The sequence below is a fragment of the Lonchura striata genome, chromosome 9 (assembly GCF_046129695.1).
Source record: "Lonchura striata isolate bLonStr1 chromosome 9, bLonStr1.mat, whole genome shotgun sequence".
In the NCBI taxonomy this organism is placed as follows: Eukaryota; Metazoa; Chordata; class Aves; order Passeriformes; family Estrildidae; genus Lonchura; species Lonchura striata.
The window spans coordinates 5252043-5270664 of NC_134611.1; the positions used below are offsets into that span (position 1 = coordinate 5252043).

General features: G+C 57.8%; 1 protein-coding gene across 4 annotated transcripts in view; it reads right to left on the reverse strand.

Annotated features, from left to right (window-relative positions):
- SGIP1 (SH3GL interacting endocytic adaptor 1) overlaps positions 1 to 18622 on the reverse strand; it is a 58892-nt gene that overhangs the window by 13341 nt on the left and 26929 nt on the right. For 3 of the 4 annotated variants that reach the window (XM_077785308.1, XM_077785305.1, XM_077785306.1), the window contains 7 exons: positions 18015 to 18107; positions 16705 to 16779; positions 13624 to 14034; positions 11108 to 11229; positions 10163 to 10289; positions 6878 to 6937; positions 1043 to 1154 (listed from right to left, as the gene is read on the reverse strand). In XM_077785308.1, the coding sequence (XP_077641434.1) occupies positions 1043 to 1154; positions 6878 to 6937; positions 10163 to 10289; positions 11108 to 11229; positions 13624 to 14034; positions 16705 to 16779; positions 18015 to 18107 (1000 nt within the window). The remainder of the gene's footprint in view (positions 1 to 1042; positions 1155 to 6877; positions 6938 to 10162; positions 10290 to 11107; positions 11230 to 13623; positions 14035 to 16704; positions 16780 to 18014; positions 18108 to 18622) is intronic. The other variant, XM_077785307.1, reaches the window with a different exon arrangement.

Genomic DNA, 18622 nt, shown 5'->3' on the forward strand with positions numbered 1-18622 from the left:
TGGGGACAGTCCCCCCTTCCCCACCCAACTCGGCCTCTGGTGGCCCCAGAGAGAGCACAGACAGCACAGGGGCTGACAGGGATATTCTCCAATAAACCCTGTTTGAGGCTCCCTGTTTTTGCTGTCTTTCAGCTATTCGGTATTTCAGTGAAATTAATTTGTCTTCGCTCTGCCCTTTGGGGTTTTATCTATTAGGGGGCCTGAGAACAAAGGTGGGAAAACCCTCCAAGTTTCTGTTGGAATGCCATCCCATCTTGGCCAGGCACGGGAGGAGAAGGCTGCACGCCCCTGCCACCCTCCCTGTGCTGCTCTGAGATTGCTCCCACAAAGTCCTCACCCCCCTTTCCTACAGCAGAAACATTTTGAAACGGGGCACTGCAGCAGCACCCTGCCCCTGGGCGCCCCAGGCCACGCCACCTCCCGTCCTCAGGTTTTGGCTTTTATATTTTCACATTCTGAGCTGCTTTAGTGTGAAATTATGAGCTTCACATCAGGGGATGCTGAGCTCTCTGCACAGAGCAGAGACAAAACAATTCCTGCTCCAGCTGGGCACCAAGGACAAATGATCCAAACCTCAGCCCAGGAGCACAAACAGCGTGGGCTGGAGAGAGAAAAACAAGCAGGGTGGGACTGATGGGCTGGAGCTGGAATGGGACAATGAACTCCAAGGTGCCAATGGAGCAGAACTGATCCCAGGAGAGCCCCGGGAGCCCTCGTGCATTTTGGGACCATTTTGGGTCATTTGGGTGCAGCCCTGGCTGGGCTCTGGTGCTGCCCAAGGTGGAGGAGATCCTTTGGATAAATCCCTGCTTTATTTTTTAATTCTGCGTGGTTTCTGCTCTAGGGCAGCCTGAACAAGACATCCATTTCTGGCGCCCCAGGTGGGACAGAAGGCATCTGGAAATCCCCCTGACCCAGAGCCAGAGGAAGGCCTCAGCCCCCCTCCTCATCCCTGACATCCCTGGTCACCTCCCACCCGTCCCCAGCGTGGGGACAGCCCCGGGGGTCGTGGCAGGGCCCCCCCCCGGGGGTCAGCACCTACTTGTTGGGGTCAGCCCCTTTGAAGTAGGCGTTGACGGTCTCGGTGAAGGCGGCGGCCACGGGCAGGGTGTCCTGTGCCCCCATGGTCAGGGGGCTGGGGCCCCGTGACGAGCCTGCAACAGAGCCAGCAGCTCCCCTTGGCACCCCCAGCCTGCCTCCACGGGCAAACCATCCCCAAAAAACCCCCCCCGGGCTTCGCACGAGGCTCTCAGAACATTTGGGAAACGCTCTCTGGCCCACCCCGCCAGCCCCGCTGCCCAAAGGAGCGAAGAGAAGGATGGAGCGGCCAGGCGGGAGCGGCATGCGGGGCTGCCACACGGCATGTTTGCATGACAGTTCTTGCAGTCGCTTTTTGGGCCCCGCAAAAAGGGGCTGGGGTGGGAGGGGGGGTTCCATTGTGTCACCCCCGGGGAGCTCGGGGTGGTGGCAGTGTGCCCCTGGTGTCCCCCCGGGATGAGGGGGCTCCTGCAATCACACACTCTGCTCTGCTCTGCTGCCCTGGGGATGCCCGGGGCATCCTCCAAACCCCACTGGCTCCTGAAACCCTCAGTGCCCCACAGGAAAGCTGCACATCATCAGAAACCTGGGAAAACAGAGGCACTGGCGCAGGTTGAGAGAGCTCCCAGAGCTTCCAGAGAGAAGCTGTGGCCAAGGCCAGGCTGGACAGGAGCCAGCTGGGGCAGAAGTCGGAACAAGCTGAGATTTAAGGTTCTTTCCAAACCAAACCGTTGGAGGATTCCATGATTTGGAAAAGGGGAAGAGCGTGTTTCGGCGTTGCTGTGCATCCTTGGACGCTTGCCAGGCTCTAAAATAACTCAGCCCTGCAGGATCACACACAGGTTTCCCTTTCCTGGCCAGGAATTGTTGTTCCCAAAAGATGTTTGAGGATGAAATCATCACAGCAAGTGCTCCCCAGGAGCTCCAGGTGTGCTGGAAACCCTTTAGGGGATCACAAGTCCTGTGCCCACCACCAAGGGGTTGGCACTGCCAAGCCCACACCTCTTCCCCATGGAAAGTATCCAAAGATCAGCCCGGATGTCCGAGGTGTTGATCCCACAGACACCCAAAAAAATGAAAAAAATCCTGGAGAGGTCATTCCCTGCCCTGGCAGCGCCCTTCAGCCTCCTTATTTCCTGCAGTGAACCATTTAGGAACCTTTTATAAATCCCACATCCTGTACACCAGGTGAAGCACGAGGATTATTTTGCCCCAAACCAGCTAAAAAGGAACAGCAAAGGACTCCAGAGGAGCAGCTTATCCAGGGATCCCTCAGTCCATCACCATCCCTGCCAGGAGGGTGGAAAGGGGGACAGACCCAGCCCGGGGTTTGCTCGGAGCATCCGAGCACCCGCCAGCTCCAGCCAGAGCTGAAGGTATCCCAAAGCCACGGGAATCCCAAAGCCACGGGAATCCCAAAGCCACGGGAATCCCAAAGCCACGGGAATCCCAAAGCCAGCTCCAGGAATGGCAGCACTTCCACAGGCAGAGGATGAGGGGGAAGCAAAGCTGAGCAAAACGTTCCTGGTGAGTCCTTCTGCTCGGGCCATCCTCGGAAATGATCCCTTCCCCTCTTCCTCTGCTGCTGCCCGGGGTTTGGGAGCAGGGAATTGGGATTTGCAGCATCTCCCGGGGGAAGCACTTCTGTCACTTCAGCGACACTTTGAGTGTGGGTACATGGATGGGAGGAGGAATCCTCACAGCTCCCCGAGGCACCCGGGTGTTAATGGATTAATCCTAAGTGCTCTTTCCTCGAGGGATTTTCCTTTCCAATGCCTAATGCAGCCTAAAAAGTGTAAAAATGGATGCAGCCAGACGTGTCCCTGTCGGTCACACACCCAAAGGGGGAATCCGGGATTCCAGCTGCAGCCCGGGATGGGGGAGTGGATCCTGCTGCTCCACCTCACCACGGCCACACACACATTAATTATCCTAACGTGCCCAGAGCCTCCTGCTCCTGAGCCCGGCATATCCATCAGGGATTCCCTGGTGGAATTCCCTCTGAAGAACAGGCACAGTGCCAGTGAGGGCACGGGCAGCTCCCCAAAACCGTGGGATACCACACCCCAAAACCCCACGACCGAGGGAGCGCGCAGGACAACACATTTTCTAAAAATCCTTCCCGAAGACACCCCTGGGAGCAAATCCTTGCTCCCCACCCACAGCAACAACCCCTCCGAGCATCAAACACGGCCAATGTCCCGCAGTGGGATATTCCCACTGCATCCACCTGGAAATTCAGAGAATCACAGACTTCAGAGAATCACAGAATTCACAAAATTCAGAGAATCATAGAATTCACAGGATCACAAAATTCACAGAATCACAGAATTCACAGGATCCCTGGGTTGGAAGAGACCTCCAAGCCCATCGAGTCCAACCCAGCCCCAGCACCTCAGCCAGCCCCTGGCACCCAGTGCCACATCCAGGCTTTTTAAACACACCCAGGGATGGGGACTCCCCCACCTCCCCGGGCAGCCATTGCAGAACTTTATCACCTTTCTGTAAAGAACTTTTTCCTGCTCTCCAGCCTGTATTTCCCTTGGCACAGCTCGAGGCTGTGTGCTCTGTTCTGTCAGTGCTGCCTGCAGACAGAGCCCAGCCCCAGCTGGGCACGGGCACCTTTCAGGAGCTGTGGGGAGCGCTGGGGTCACCCCTGAGTCTCCTTTTCTCCAGGCTGAGCACCCCCAGCTCCCTCAGGGCTTCCTCACAGGGTTTGTGCTCCAGCCCCTCTCCAGCCTCGTCCCCTCCTCTGGATGTGTCCAGCATCTCCAAGTCCTTCCCAAACTGAGGGGCCAGAACTGGGCACAGCCCTCGAGGTGTGGCCTCACCAGATGGGATCCAAAACCACCCAAATCTGGCTGTGGAGGGGGGAACCAGAGGCACCAACCAGCAGAGGAGCCTCAGGAGTCTCGTAGGGAAGGCACAGGGAAAGGTTTGGCAATGGGATCATCATTCCTTGGAGAAGGAAAATCCCGACTTCCCAAATGCACAAATTCCAGCTGGGCTTAGCCAGGACCCCGTGCCAGGGCGGGGGATGTGGGCCAGGGGTCTGCCCACATCAGCACCACACTTTCCTCCTCCTTTTTCATCTCTCCTTTTCCCTCTGTCCCTCTGCATCTGTATCCGTGATTGTCCAGGATGAAAACTCAGGAATGGACAGGGAGAGCTCCTGGATCCCCAGGCTCAGCTGGGATGTGGGAATGTGAGTCCATCTGAGCAGCAGCAGCAACAAAACATCCTCGTTTCTAATGGTCTGAAAGTCATGTGGGTGGGATCGGAGTCTTGGTTCCCCCCACTCCTCCCTCGTGCATCCATAAATCCTTCTCTTCACGGCTTCAGGGAATAAGTTAATTTTTACACTCATGTTTCCACTAAAAGAAGAAAAGTATAAACTATTATAAGCATTACAATTATTGTCCAGAAACCTGAGAGACAAATCTAGTTGCTGTGGCACAGCTCTGCTCCAAACCTGCCTTTTCAGCTCCTGCTTCAAAAGTCACTTTTATAAATATTTCATTTGCACAAATGACCTGATACTAACAGAGATAAAAAAATAAATCCACTTTATGGAGCTTTGGACCCAGCCATAAGCAGCAGACCAGCTTAATTTGCCTTATTTTTCCCTATAAAAGGTGGAAAATGTAGCTGTGGATTAGCCAGGGATCCCAGAACACGACAGCATCACCACATCTCCTTCCACACAGGGACAAGCTGCCCCACATTCATCAAGCACCTGGATCTTGCCACCAGAAACAAAGAAAAAAAAAAGAAAAACAACAGAAACAAACCCAAATCCAGAGAGAAACCACAATTTCCCTTCTGGCATTCCGTGCCCTGAGTTCCAGATGCCAAACTCAGCAGATCTCCCCTCACATCCCTGCACACGAGGTTTATCTTGTTTTTATTTTCAAGCCGGGCTGAAATATTTCGAGATAAATCAGGGAATGAGACGTGTGGAAGTGACACCACAGCTCCCTGCTGGGCTGTGGGGGGATCCTGGGGCAGCCCCACACTCCTGCACTCCCAGGAGAATCCCACCCCAGCTCCAGACCATTCACACCACCAGAACCAAGCCAAGAATTCCAACACAAAGTCAAGATTGCAAGGCACAGGAAAAGCCCCAGATGTGCAGGGCTGGTGCTGGACTGAGCAAGGGGCAGGGAGGAAGCACGGAGCAGGGGGAATGTGGGGCTGCAATATTCACGCTGAGGGATAAGGTTGTCCCTGCTGCCCTCAGCTCTTCCCAGAGCTCCCAAGGAGCCCCTGAGAAGGGAAACCCAAAGAGGATTTTGGCTGGAAATTGAGCACCAGGAGGAAGCAGCTCCTGCACGACCCCTCCTGGCTCTGAACTGGGAGGTGCCATCAGAGCAGGGACTTCAAAGTGGGAATTGTCAGAGTGGGGACCTTGGAAAAAGGAAAAAGGAGGAAAGGAAGGACCCAACCTCCCAGTCACCACCTTGATCCCTGCCTTGTGCTGCTGCTCAGCCTTCACTGCCACCAGGATGGGTTTGCTCCATGGTCCCAAGCAGCTTGTGCCAGGCAGTGCCATCCTGGGCCAGTCCTGGGCCAGTCCTGGGCCATTCCCCAGCCAGGCAGTGCCACCCTGGCCCATTCCCCAGCCAGGCAGTGCCACCCGGGCATGTCCTTTGCTGGAGGGGGCACTGGGAATCCCACATGGGACCATCCCCCAGCTCTGCCCGCAGGCACCACGGCACTCCCAGGTGTTTCCTGGGGATTTGTGGGAATCCCTCCCCGCTGCAGGCTGCTTCTCCTTCTGCTGCTCAAAGGAAAACGTTGGCTCTGTGCCTGCGGGATGAGCTGCCCCTCTGTGGGATGTGACACTCGGAAAAGGTGCCATCAACCCCAAACCAAGGTTTTCCCATCCTTGCATCCTCCTCATCCACGAGGGACCCCAAAACCTCCAGCACTTCCAACCGAGCACCCCAACAACACACGCTGGCGCAGCTCGGGGTGGTGCTGGCAGTGCCAGCGCATCCCCGGAGCCCTTCCTGCCCAAAAGAGGGACGGGAGGTGGGGAGGAGGAGCAGACGTGGCCCTTTTTGAGTTCAGCACAACGGGAGCGAGCGGGGAGAAGCCCTGGCTGGCAGAGTCAGGCTCCTCGGCAGTGCAAGCGGCTCCGCTCCCTGGTTTTCACCTCCGTCTGGGAATATTCCCAACGCTCCTTTGAGCTTTTGGTTTGCTTGGGTGGGATTTTTTCTTTGTTTTTGGAAAACGAAATCAACGAGGGATAAAAAAAACAACCCAAAAAAAGAGATCAGCGGGACAAACGGCACAAATCAAAAATCAAAACGATTCCGGTCGGACTGGCGACGTCATCTAATTAGGCATAGCATTCCACACGGGAAGCTGGGTTGGATGGAGCCTGAAAGCTGGATTGGATGGAGCCTGGAAAGCTGGGTTGGATGGAGCCTGGAAAGCTGGGTTGGATGGAGCCTGGAAAGCTGGGTTGGATGGAGCCTGAAAGCTGGGTTGGATGGAACCTGGAAAGCTGGGTTGGATGGAGCCTGGAAAGCTGGATTGGATGGAGCCTGGAAAGTTGGATTGGATGGAGCCTGAAAGCTGGATTGGATGGAGCCTGGAAAGCTGGGTTGGATGGAGCCTGGAAATCTGGATTGGATGGAACCTGGAAAGCTGGGTTGGATGGAGCCTGGAAATCTGGATTGGATGGAACCTGGAAAGCTGGGTTGGATGGAGCCTGGAAAGCTGCATTGGATGGAACCTGGAAAGCTGGGTTGGATGGAGCCTTGGAAGGGAACCCCGGGAGCGGGAGAGCGAGGGGAGCGAGCGGTTACCGGGCGTGCTTTGCACTACTTACCTTCGAAAGTCAAATAAAACTTTCCTCTGTCAAACCAAACGAGGGAAGGCTGCTCATTCTCTGTATGGCCAGGAGTTGAAGCGGGATGGGAAAGGTTCAGGAGAGGGAGAGAGAAGGACACAGTGTGAGTCACAGAGCAGGACATCAATGTCGCTACGGGGAGGGGGCGAGGCGCTGCAGGGCGGGCACACGTGCAGGGACAGCGCGCGACACCCGGCCGCTGGCTCGGGGGACACAAAGCGGGGAGCAAAGCTATGGAAGCCCAGATGGAAGAGTCCTTCTGCCCGCTGGGTGAGCGGTTCCGAGGGGTGCTCTCGCTTTTTAAAAAATTTTTTGGCCGCGGTAGAAGAGGTTTTGTCGGCTCGCGCGCTCCGGGCCGCGCCGGCGCGGAGCTCAGCGCTCCCGGCGGGATGCTGCTCCGTGTGCCACCCCACGGTGACACTCGGGGACAGCGACACGTGGCTGGTTGCTCTCTCATCTCAGGACACGACACTGGCAGAGAACCGGACACACGCACACGGAGCAGCGGATCCTAGCTGGAGCCTTCCCCTCACAGCCCCCAAAGGCGCCAACGCTGGAATAACTCGGGGTGCGAGGGCGGGAGGGGGCAGACAGCTTTTGGAGCTGCTGAATGAACCTTTTGGAACTGGGGAGGTGCCAACCTTCCACCTCCAAGTCCTTTGAGTCACTGAGAAACTGTCATGCAAGGTGCTGCGGGCGGTGGGTGCCGCTCCGAAGGCGGAATTCTTTGGAAAACTCCCCTGCTAGTACAGTACCTGCCGGCGTTTCACTGCGCCTTTCAAACGCGGGCAGTTTGTCAATAAAAGCATCATCCTCTGATAACACAAGCAGAAGAAACGCAAAGGAAAGAAAGAAAGGCAAGAAAGAACAAAAAAGAGCACAGCAAGAATGAAAACACGGATCCCAGGTGAAACCGAGCAGCGCACTTGCGTCAACGCGGAGACAGACGGAGGGGCACCGGCACGGGAAGCAAAGAGCTCCTCGCTGTGCCAGGAATTGGCCAGACTGACACGCAGCCGACGAGGAAAGCACACCAGAACAGCACGGAGGACACGGGGATGGAGCAGCCCTGGCCCTGCTCCCGGACAAACTCCGTGGGACTTTGCCACGGGGAACGGGAGATGGGGACTGACTCCAGCCCCAGCTGCATTGGGGTGTCCCGGCCCCCCGGGACCCGCAGCGGTGCCTGATCCCAGACCTGCCCATCCCTGCACGCCTCCCAGCCCAGCTTTTCCTCTTCTGGGAATTGCAAGCTGCTCCTCCTCTGCTGTGGGTTTTCCTGGATGCTCACCCAGCATTGGGGGCTGCCCTTGCCTTGGTGGGGACCAGAAGAGGCTTTCCCAAACCCTGTCTGTCTCTGCCTGTGCCCCATCCACCTTTTCCCAAGGTTTAGGTTGGATGCCAGCAGGAAAGGTTCCTCATCCAGAGGGTGCTGGCACTGCCCAGATCCCCAGGGAATGGGCACAACCTGATGCTGCCAGAGCAGCTGCAGGAGGGTTTGGACAGCGCTGCCAGGGATGCCCAGAATGGGATTTGGGGTGTCTGTGTGGGCAGGAGTTGGATCAATGATCCCAGTGGATCCCTTCCCACTCAACTGTGCATGGAGCTGGAACAAAATCTGGGGTGCTCCTCCTGGCTGCCCTGTTTGGAGCTCCCTGGTCAGGGGTGACCCCAGAGCCCCAATTTTGGATCTCCTCCAAGGAAATCTCCATGGAGGGTGTGGGACCCCAGCTTCTCCCCCCAGCCCAGCAACCTCATCCCCTCTGCTCAGCACGGGGAGCTCACTAAATCATCAAACAGCAGCTTTTGATCCCAAAAATATACGAGGCAAAAAAAGAAATCCAAACGGAGAGCCTGAGGGAGCTGAAGTGGCAGAGCTCAGCTCGCTCCCATCGCCCTTCCCAGCCTCCCGCAGCCCCTGGCACTGTCCCTGTCCTCAGCCTGGCTGTCCCCTCCCCTGACACCGTGTTCCTGGCACTGTCCCTGTCCTCAGCCTGGCTGTCCCCTGTGTCCCTGTGGCCACCGTGCCCCCTGGCACCGCTCAGGCCACTGCCGGTGCCACCAGCGGTGGCCCGTGGCACAGGGGACGCTCAGGGCTCGCCGTCCCGGTGACATTGTTCCCAGTGACCGGCAGCCGGAGCAGGCACAACACCTGAGAGCGAGGTGACAACAGGACGGAGACGCAGTCGAGACTCCAGCAAAGCCACGGCCACCAGCACCTCCCGGGCGGGGCTGGTGGCAGTGCCACCGCTGCCCGCGGTGACAGCGGGGACAAAGCGCGGCTGGCGCACGGAGCTGCCGCCAGGCCGGGTTCTCCAGGGGGTTGGGAAGAAAAGACAAAGGAGGGAAGGAGGGAGGTGATCCTGGGAGAGATGGAGCCGCAGGAGCGAGGGGCTGGCAGCCGGGGATGGAGGAGGAGGAGCGCGGCAGCAGGACAGGGGACGGAGGGGACGGAGGGGATGGAAGGGACAGAGGGGATGGAAGGGACGGAGGGGATGGAAGGGGACGGAGGGGACGGAGGGGACGGAGGGGACAGAGGGGATGGAAGGGACGGAGGGGACAGAGGGGACAGAGGGGACGGAGGGGATGGAAGGGGACGGAGGGGATGGAAGGGGACGGAGGGGACGGAGGGGACGGAGGGGACGGAGGGGACGGAGGGGACGGAGGGGACGGAGGGGACGGAAGGGGAGGCGTGGGGGTCCCAGCGCCTGGAGCTGGGAGCTGCCAGCCAGACTCGATTCCCATTCCTCATCTCAGCCCCGGGGTTTTGGCAAATCCCACTTTTCCCAGGACGCGCCTCCGAAAGGAAACGGCAGCGTTCGGTTCTGCCCAGCACTGGGAAAAGCCACTTCCTTTTCCAAGACCTTTTCTGGTACTGCTTTAAGGGCAAGGCGAATTTAAGAACATTCCAAGAGATTTAACATCCCTGGATCCCAAGGTCTGGCTTCCAGCCCCACTCCCCTCCAGGCACAAGCATCCCCTGCAAAAAAAGCTTATTTTGCCCCAATTCACAGCCCAGAACCACATTTTCTGTTACAATTCCCTTGACTTTCACCAAACATCCATTTCCCACGACATTTAGAAAAACTTCCCTGGCAGCATCACCCTCCTGATGCGTCACCCCCCTCAAATCCCTTTTAGCATTCAAAGCCCGATGAAACCTGAGGAATCCGACCCCAGGGAATGATCTAGCAATGGAAAGGCCTCGGGAATTCCTGGAGGGCGCAGGAAAGAGGAAAGAACAGCAGTGCTGTGTGCGTTTACCGACGGTGGGAGTGGTGGCTGCGCTCAGGGAATTGGTGGAAGATATGGAAGAAGTACTTTCGGCCCGGGCTAAAGGTGCTACCGGAGGAGGGCTGGAGGAGTGGATGGGAGGGCTAAAAGGCCTGGACTGGAGAGAAACAGAAAAGAACACAAAGTTAAAGAAAATCCACGCAGCAACATTTGCATCAAACAAACAAAATTTTGCCTGGACCCTCCTAACTGCTCTGTGGCGCCCCAGAGGAAAAATCAGAATAACTTTAAGTTGTTTTAGTAGCAACGGCATTTTAGCTCGGAGCTGGAAAACCAGATTATCCCCACGCACCCACAGCGAGGGTGGCAGCTCCAGGGGCCGTGGGATGGATGGAAAGGGCTGGCATTGGGAAGGGAGCAGTGCCCACCAGCTGCCAGCTCCCCACGCTCTTGGGGATGTTTTGGGGGTGGTTTTATACCCTCAGCATCAACCCCCAAACCCTCACACTTACCTGGAGCGGCCTGGGGTGGCACACAGGACAGCCCTGCGCTCCTGGGGAGGCTGGCACCACTCTGCCCTGCCCCCAGACCCTTCCCGGGCACATTCCCACCTCAGCCCCTTCAGCGGCTGGCATCACCAGGCTGGCAGGGCAGCGGTGGCACAGCCCCTTCCCATGGGAATTCATGGATCCCAGAGGAGCCCAGCCCTGGCACAGCCCCTTCCCATGGGAATTCATGGACCCCAGAGGAGCCCAGCCCACCCCAGGGCTCTGCTGTCCCGTTCTGGATGGGAATGCCAGCCCAGCCCTGGCACAGCCCCTTCCCATGGGAATTCATGGATCCCAGAGGAGCCCAGCCCTGGCACAGCCCCTTCCCATGGGAATTCATGGATCCCAGAGGAGCCCAGCCCTGGCACAGCCCCTTCCCATGGGAATTCACAGACCCCAGAGCCCAGCCCTGGCACAGCCCACGTACCACATCGCTGACGGCGGGTTTGCCGGGGGGCAGCTTGGGCCGGGACGGGGGTCGGGGCGGCGGCGGCGGGGGGGTGCCACAGGTGGCCAGCGGCGTTCCGGGGCGAGCCGGGGACGAGGAACCTGCGAGGAACGGGAGCCGTGAGCGCCCTGCAGACCCTGCCCGCGGAGCTGGCACTGCCCAGCAGCGGGCACGGAGCGTTCCAGGACGGACAATGCCCACGGAGCCCCGCAGGGGCTGCTCGGTGCCCAATTCCCTCTACAAAATTGACGTCGGATGAGTCTTACAGCTTTCCCAAAAAACCCACGGGGTGATGGGTGAAACGCTGCTGCAGGGCTGGCACAAGTGGGAATTGCTCGTGGCAGGGCAAGGTTGGGCTCAGCAAAGAAGGGGATTTGGGAAGAGAAAGGATTTGCTGGGAGCACAACACGGCTCCCAAGCCGCTGGAAGAGGCTCCCCAAGAAGGGAGCTGAGCTCAGGGCTGCTGTGCCTGCTGCACAGGGGGGTTTTGTGCCAAATGGGAATTCCAACAAACGTCTCACAAGAGATCCAGGAGCCTGCTTTGCTCCACACACAGGAATTCCTTCCAGGAGAAGCCCAGCGGGAACTGGAGCTTGGCAGAGGGGCACCAGGAGGGAACGCAGAGCTCAGAGCCAGGGTAGCTGAGCCAGTGCTTGTCACCAACATTCATGGAGCTCAGCAGCTCCATGCCTCAGACTGCTGAGATGGCAACTCAATAATTGCCCCACTTACGAGAGAATAATTCCCTGAGTTCTGTGGGTGATAGCTCAGATTGAGCAAAGATCAAAGCTGGATTTATAGAAACAAGAAGAGGTGAAGGAGAGCAGGCTCAGGCAAGAGAGGGCCTGGCTTAAAGGGAGTAAATTCCAGTCATTCCTTTGCACAACTCCAAAATTCAAGCCACTTTTATTTCAAAGCCTAACTTGGGAACCAAAGTTTGAATTTTTCCTTTCTTATGCCAAGAAAAGCCTGACAAAATAGGGAATGTTGAGGGAAAATAACCTTGCAGGATGGAGTGTCACAGGATGGAGCCTTGTAGGGAGGGTTCTGTGGCCACCAGGTAGCCAAAGGCTGGCCAGACGGTGGCTTCCACCCAGGGAATGGATATTTCCTACACCACAAACTGACAGCATGTGGAAAGCAGCATGGAATCAGAAATGTGCTGGAATTCTGGCCTTGGAGCAACGTGGGGTGGTGGAAGGGGGTTGGAACAAGACGAGCTTTGAGATCCCTTCCAGCCCAGCCCTTCCACCGTGCCCCTGCGCAGGTGCCCAGCCCTGCCTTGGTGCCACCAGGCAGGAGGAGATCCTGGGGTGGCTCTGCTCCACAGCACCCCAAAACCAACCTCGGAAAGGCGGGAGGGGTGGGAGAGGTGCTGGATGTGTGCCACTTTCAGAGGAGTTGCAGCATTTTTGTGTGGCTGTGTCCACACTTTCGTTTCCCAGCTTGCTGCCCAGACTGAGGCAGGAGAAATTCCTGGGGCAGGGACGTGGATCTTCTGGGAGAAGACAGACAGGAGAAATTCCTGGGGTAGGGACGTGGATCTTCTGGGAGAAGATTGAGACAGGAGAAATTCCTGGGGCAGGGATGTGGATCTTCTTGGGACAGGCTTCTCCATCCCTACACCCCCAGGGGGGCAGCCCTGGCACGGCTCAATCCTGTGCTCAGCTGGAGAGAGGTGCAGGATGAATCCTGGCGTTTCCTGCTCCTGGAGGCTCCTGGAGAAGTTCCAGCTCCAGCTGGACACCGCAGCCCCCACGGGAACCCCGTCCAACCCCCCGAGCCAGCACAGAAAAGCCACCAGCACTGAAGCAAAGCCACATCTGCAGCACCAGCCACGCTCAGGGGACCCTCCTGCAGGTGACAGAGCCCCCGGGCAGTGACACAAATTCCAAGGAGGGTGACAGGGCTCGGACACGGAGTCCACCACCAGTGCAGGTTCCTCAAGGCTCTGATTCCCCCAAAAATCACCTTTGGTGGATGCGGGGTGGCAGCACGGGGCTGAGCCGGGCTCAGGCTGCAGCTCCTCGAGCAGGGAGCCTCCCGCGGCTCCTCTGCCTTAATCAACATCCATAATTAAGCAGGTGAAGGCAGGCAGAGCCAGCAGCTTCTCCCGGGGGAGACGCTCACTCCGGAACTCATCTCCCCATCCACGCTCAGAGCCAGGAGGAGCCCAGCACCATTCCCACCTGGGAATTACCGGGATGTGAGCAAAAAGAAAAGAAACAAACCCCAACCCCGGATTGAGGCTCGGCTCGGAGGGTTTACCTGAACCACTTCTATCCCCACAGAGGACACCACGGCACCAACACCAACACCAACACCACCACCAACCCCAACCCCGTGCGGGGCGGCAGCGCTGCGGGGAGGTTCGGGATGAGCAGAGGGAAGGGAGCAAGGCCGGCCAGGCTGGCAGCAGGACGCTCGCTGGTGGCACACGGCAGGCAGGAGGGGCACCGGGGGCACACGGCAGCACACCCGAGCTCAGCACGTACCGCTGGCCGGTCCGGGGGACGAGACCACCGCGCGGTAGGTGGGCGGCGGAGGGGGCGGCGGGGTGGCTCTTTGACCCGGCCCGAAATCTTTGGGAGAGGCGACGGGCTCGGCGGAATCATCCTGAAGGTGGGGATGCTCGGGAAGCTTCTTGGGAGCGTCTTGCAGCACCAGCGGCGAGGGCAGCGGGCGGGGAGGCTCGGCCGGGCCGCCCGCCGCCGGGGACGGAGCCTTGGGCCGGGGTGACAATTCCGGAGCTGCGTTTTCCGGGGATTGGTCGGAAAAATTGACCCACTTGTCTTCCGCCGTGGCAGCAGCAGATTTAGGGGACGGCACGGGGCCAAAGATGCTGTCCAAGTCATTGATGGACGGGAGGTTGTCCCGTTTGGGCTCTGCTGCTGCCTGGTCCCCTCCTGTGGTCAGAGGAGGTTTATTTTACACCGGGCGTTAAGTGAGGGCTGCGCTACTCTCTACGGGCTCTACGTCTACGGGAGAGGCTCTAAAATCATTTCTATTTATATAATTCATGGGCAAGAACGTTTCCAGCACAGCCAGGTGTGACATGGAAATGAATCCCGCGGGATCCAAAGGCTGGAGGAAGGAGCATGCACCATGAGCCAGCACTCACAGCCAAGAAATCCCAAATTCCCCCCGAATTTACAGCCTTTTTTGTCCTCTAAACCACATCACGTCCTTAGCAGCAGCTCTGATTTATCAGCAGGTATCAAAGGTGTGCACTCAGCGCTCTGGCACGCCCCACACTCTCTCTATATATATATTTATAAACACTCAGGTATAAATATATATATTTAGACATGCTGGTTGGACACTGCCGGAGCCTGGGCATGCAGCACAGGATGGACACGGGGGGTGAATTCCAGGCACAGGGAATGCAGCCCAGCCACAAGCACGAACAGGTCGGAATTTTGGGGCACAGATGGGGATTTCGGGGCACAGATGGGGATTTCGGGGCTCTGCTCACTGAGCCACCACACACCAGCAATTCCACCAAAAAACCAAACAAACCAAGCATTTCACATCCAGGGAAGGGAGAGCCTAACACTAAATGCCCTCCAGGATCCTCGTGGCACCATCACCCCATCCCTGCTCCTTTATTTGGGGGCTCCATCCGTGGTTCTACATTTAGGGAGGGGATGGGGATAAAACAGGAATTTGCTGAACCAGACAAAACCAGAGCTCAGCCGCTTGCTTGACACACACACAAGGCACAGCCCAGCAAATGATGGGGCATTTGCTGCTGGGAATGGATGGATGGATGGACATGGACACCCTGGCTGCTCCCACCAGCAGGAAAATGGGGATTTGGGAGCACAGATGAGGGGGTGGTGGACAGAGCAGGGGGCTCCTCGTGGCACAGGGGTTTCACCCCGAGGGGCTCTGGCTGGCCCCAGGCAAGCCCTCTCCCAGGCTCTGCCTTCCCTGCTCAGATCCTGCTTTTCCACCAGCCAGCACCATGAATTATATTTTTGGAAGCACCCGTGGCTGCATTCAACACCTTTCCATCCCTGCCCTCGGGGTGTCCCTCATGCCCAGCACCGTTTTCCTTCCCTGCCCTGGGCTACAGGATCAGGGGGGCTTTTCCCACCTCTCAGCAGGGATTTGGGGGAGCAGCTCCCCGCCACAGGCAGACCCTGCACACCTCTGCTTTCCTCAGCACAGGCAGGAGCAGGGCTCTGGAATTGGGGATGTATCCCAGCTTTCAGCAGAGCAAACCCTGCGCTGCATTCCCAGAGCGACTGATCCAAAGGCAGGGATGGTGTAAGGAACAGAATTTCACCGACTCGGGAGGCAAAACCATCTTTGTGCTGCTTCTACTGCAGCATCCACTGAGACACCACCGAGCTGGGGCTGCCCCTGCTTCCCTGGCAGTGCCCAGGGCCAGGCTGGACAGGGCTTGGGGCAGCCTGGCACAGCGGGAGCTGGGAACTGGGACGGGCAGAAACTCCTCCCAACCCAGCCCAGGCCAGAACTCCCCGAATCCCAAGCAAAGAGGATGGACAGGGACCAAACCCATGCCCAGAATGCAGCCACGGGGACGTGTCTCCCTGGAGCTGGGGGTGGCCCTGTCCCCTTCCCAGAGCTGGGACTGGCCCTGTCCCCTTCCCAGAGCTGGGACTGGCCCTGTCCCCTTCTCAGTGTCACCCCAGGGCTGGGACTGGTCCTGTCCTGTTCCCAGTGCCACCCCAGGGCTGGGAATGGTCCTGTCCTGTTCCCAGTGCCACCCCAGGGCTGGGACTGGTCCTGTCCTGTTCCCAGTGCCACCCAGGACTGGAACTGGTCCTGTTCCCTTCTCAGTGTCACCCCAGGGCTGGGACTGGCCCTGTCCCCTTCCCAGTGCCACCCCAGGATTGGGGATGGGCATGTCCCACCCCAGAGCTGGGGATGTCCCTATCCATTTCCCAGTGCCACCCCAAGACTGAGGATGGCCCTGTCCCCTTCCCAGGACTGGGACTGGTCCTGTCCCCTTCTCAGTGTCACCCCAGAGCTGGGACTGGTCCTGTCCTGTTCCCAGTGCCACCCAGGACTGGAACTGGTCCTGTTCCCTTCTCAGTATCACCCCAGGACTGGGACTGGTCCTGTCCCCTTCCCAGTGCCATCCCAAGACTGGGACTGGCCCTGTCTCACCCCAGAGCTGGGGAGGTCCCTGTCCTGTTCCCAGTGCCACCCCAGGGCTGGGACTGGTCCTGTCCCCTTCCCAGGGCTGGGACTGGCCCTGTCCCCTTCCCAGGGCCATCCCAAGACTGGGACTGGTCCTGTCCCCTTCCCAGTGCCACCCCAGAGCTGGGGAGGTCCATGTCCCTTCTCAGTGCCACCCCGGGACTGAGGATGGCCCTGTCCCCTTCCCAGGGCTGGGACTGGTCCATGTCCCCTTCCCAGTGCCATCCCAGAGCTGGGGATGTCCCTGTCCCCTTCCCAGGGCTGGGACTGGCCCTGTCCCCTTCCCAGTGCCATCCCAGAGCTGGGAATGTCCCTATCCATTTCCCAGTGCCATCCCAGGGCTGGGGCTGGCCCTGTCCCACCCCGGCCGGGGCTGCCCGTCCCCCCGGTCCCCTCCCGGTTACCGATGGCCGGGGGCAGGGGGGAGCCGGTGCGCGGCGGCGTGGCCGGGACGTTCTTCGGGGGCAGCGGCGGCGGGGCTGGAACAGAGCACAGGGACGGGGAATTCAGCTGGAGAGCGCCGGGAGCCCGGGAAGGAGCCCGGGAAGGAGCCCGGGAAGGAGCCCGGGAAGGAGCCCGGGAAGGAGCCCGGGAAGGAGCCCGGGAAGGAGCCCGGGAATGCCGGACGGGATCGGGATCACGCTGGCAGGAGGGATGGGGCGCGGACGAGCTCCACGCCCCGGCCTTGGGCACCGCAGGGATCCAGGAGCAGCCCTGGGAATCCATCCCATCCCTCCCCACCCCCGCACGGAGGAGGAATTCCTCCCGATATCCCGGGAATTCTTCCCGATACCCCGGGAATACTTCCCCAATATCTCGGGAATTCTTTCCGGGAATTCTTCCCAAAACCCCGGGAATTCTTCCCCAATATATCCCGGGAATTCTTCCCGGGAATTCCTCCCAATACCCCGGGAATTTTTCCCAATATCCCGGGAATTCTTTCCCAATATCTCGGGAATTCTTCCCCAATATCCCGGGAATTCTTCCCCAATATCCCGGGAATTCTTCCCCAATATCCCGGGAATTCTTTCCGGGAATTCTTCCCATTATCCCGGGAATTCTTCCCGATACCCCGGGAATTCTTCCCCGATACCCCGGGAATTCTTTCCGGGAATTCTTCCCATTATCCCGGGAATTCTTCCCCGATACCCCGGGAATTCTTCCCCGATACCCTGGGAATTCTTCCCGCTACCCCATCCATCCCTGCCCTCCGGCAGTTTCTGTTGGGTTTGATGGAATTTTCCCCCTTTTTGCACATCCCAGCCTTCGCTCCTGCTCCAACCCCCTAAATTCTCATTTTAATTAAACCTGGATCCTCCGAGGCTGCGTGGATCCGGGATGGGGAATGCTGGGGTTAATTAACAGCGGCTAATTAGCCAGCTGTGCTTTACGGGGGCATTTCTGCAGAGGGGAAGCTGCAATCCAAATCTGGGATTGGGGCTGTGCTGCTCTCCCCAGTGTTATCCCGGAAAAACCGGCGCTTCCAGCTTTTCCAGCCAAGTGAACATGCAGGGTCAGGATCCATCCCATCCCTCCATTCCTTATCAATCCCACTCCCTCCTCCACCCCACAGCGCTGCCGCCCAAGCCAAAAAAAGAAAAAAAAAAAAAACCCTTTAATTTAAAATATTGTGGAGCTGCACAGCCTGGATGAGGACAGCTCAAACCTTTGACCTGATTTCTGGAGGTATTAATTGATTTCCACGGTCACTTACTTCCAGTTGGAAAAGGTCTCGGAAGTTTTGGGGACTCGACGTTTGTGTTGATGGGCTGGACTGACCCCCATATCTCAGGCTGGTCCAGAGCAGCTGAAAAATCAAAAATAAACATTCGAAAGCAATGAAAAACCCAAATGTTTTCCTCCCATCACCCAAACACACGGATGAGGCACCGAGGCTCTGGGAAAAGAGGGCCCAGACAGTGCCAGAAACCTCATTAATTAAAACAGGGGGGCTCTGTAATGGTGGATAATTAAAATCCTGTCTGATTCTGAAGCAGGACGTGCAATTAGTTTGACACTTATGCTGCTTGACAAACAAAACAATGCCAGGGATGGATTTGGAGGCTTACTATGGGAAGGAAAACATTGTATTGATGGCCAAAGTGGTCTGGAATTTTAGGATATGCAAACAAAAAAAAACCCATCAGGTAGTAAAATGAAAAGATAATTGTATTCCCAGGGAATAAAGGGGGAGAAAAAAAGATATTTTTGTATATAATGTAGATTTCTGGGAGTTTTTGTGCAGAGAACTGCTTGCAAACATTGCTTTGATTAAAAGAATTAACTGGAGGCTTTAATGACAGGACATAACGAGGCTACAGG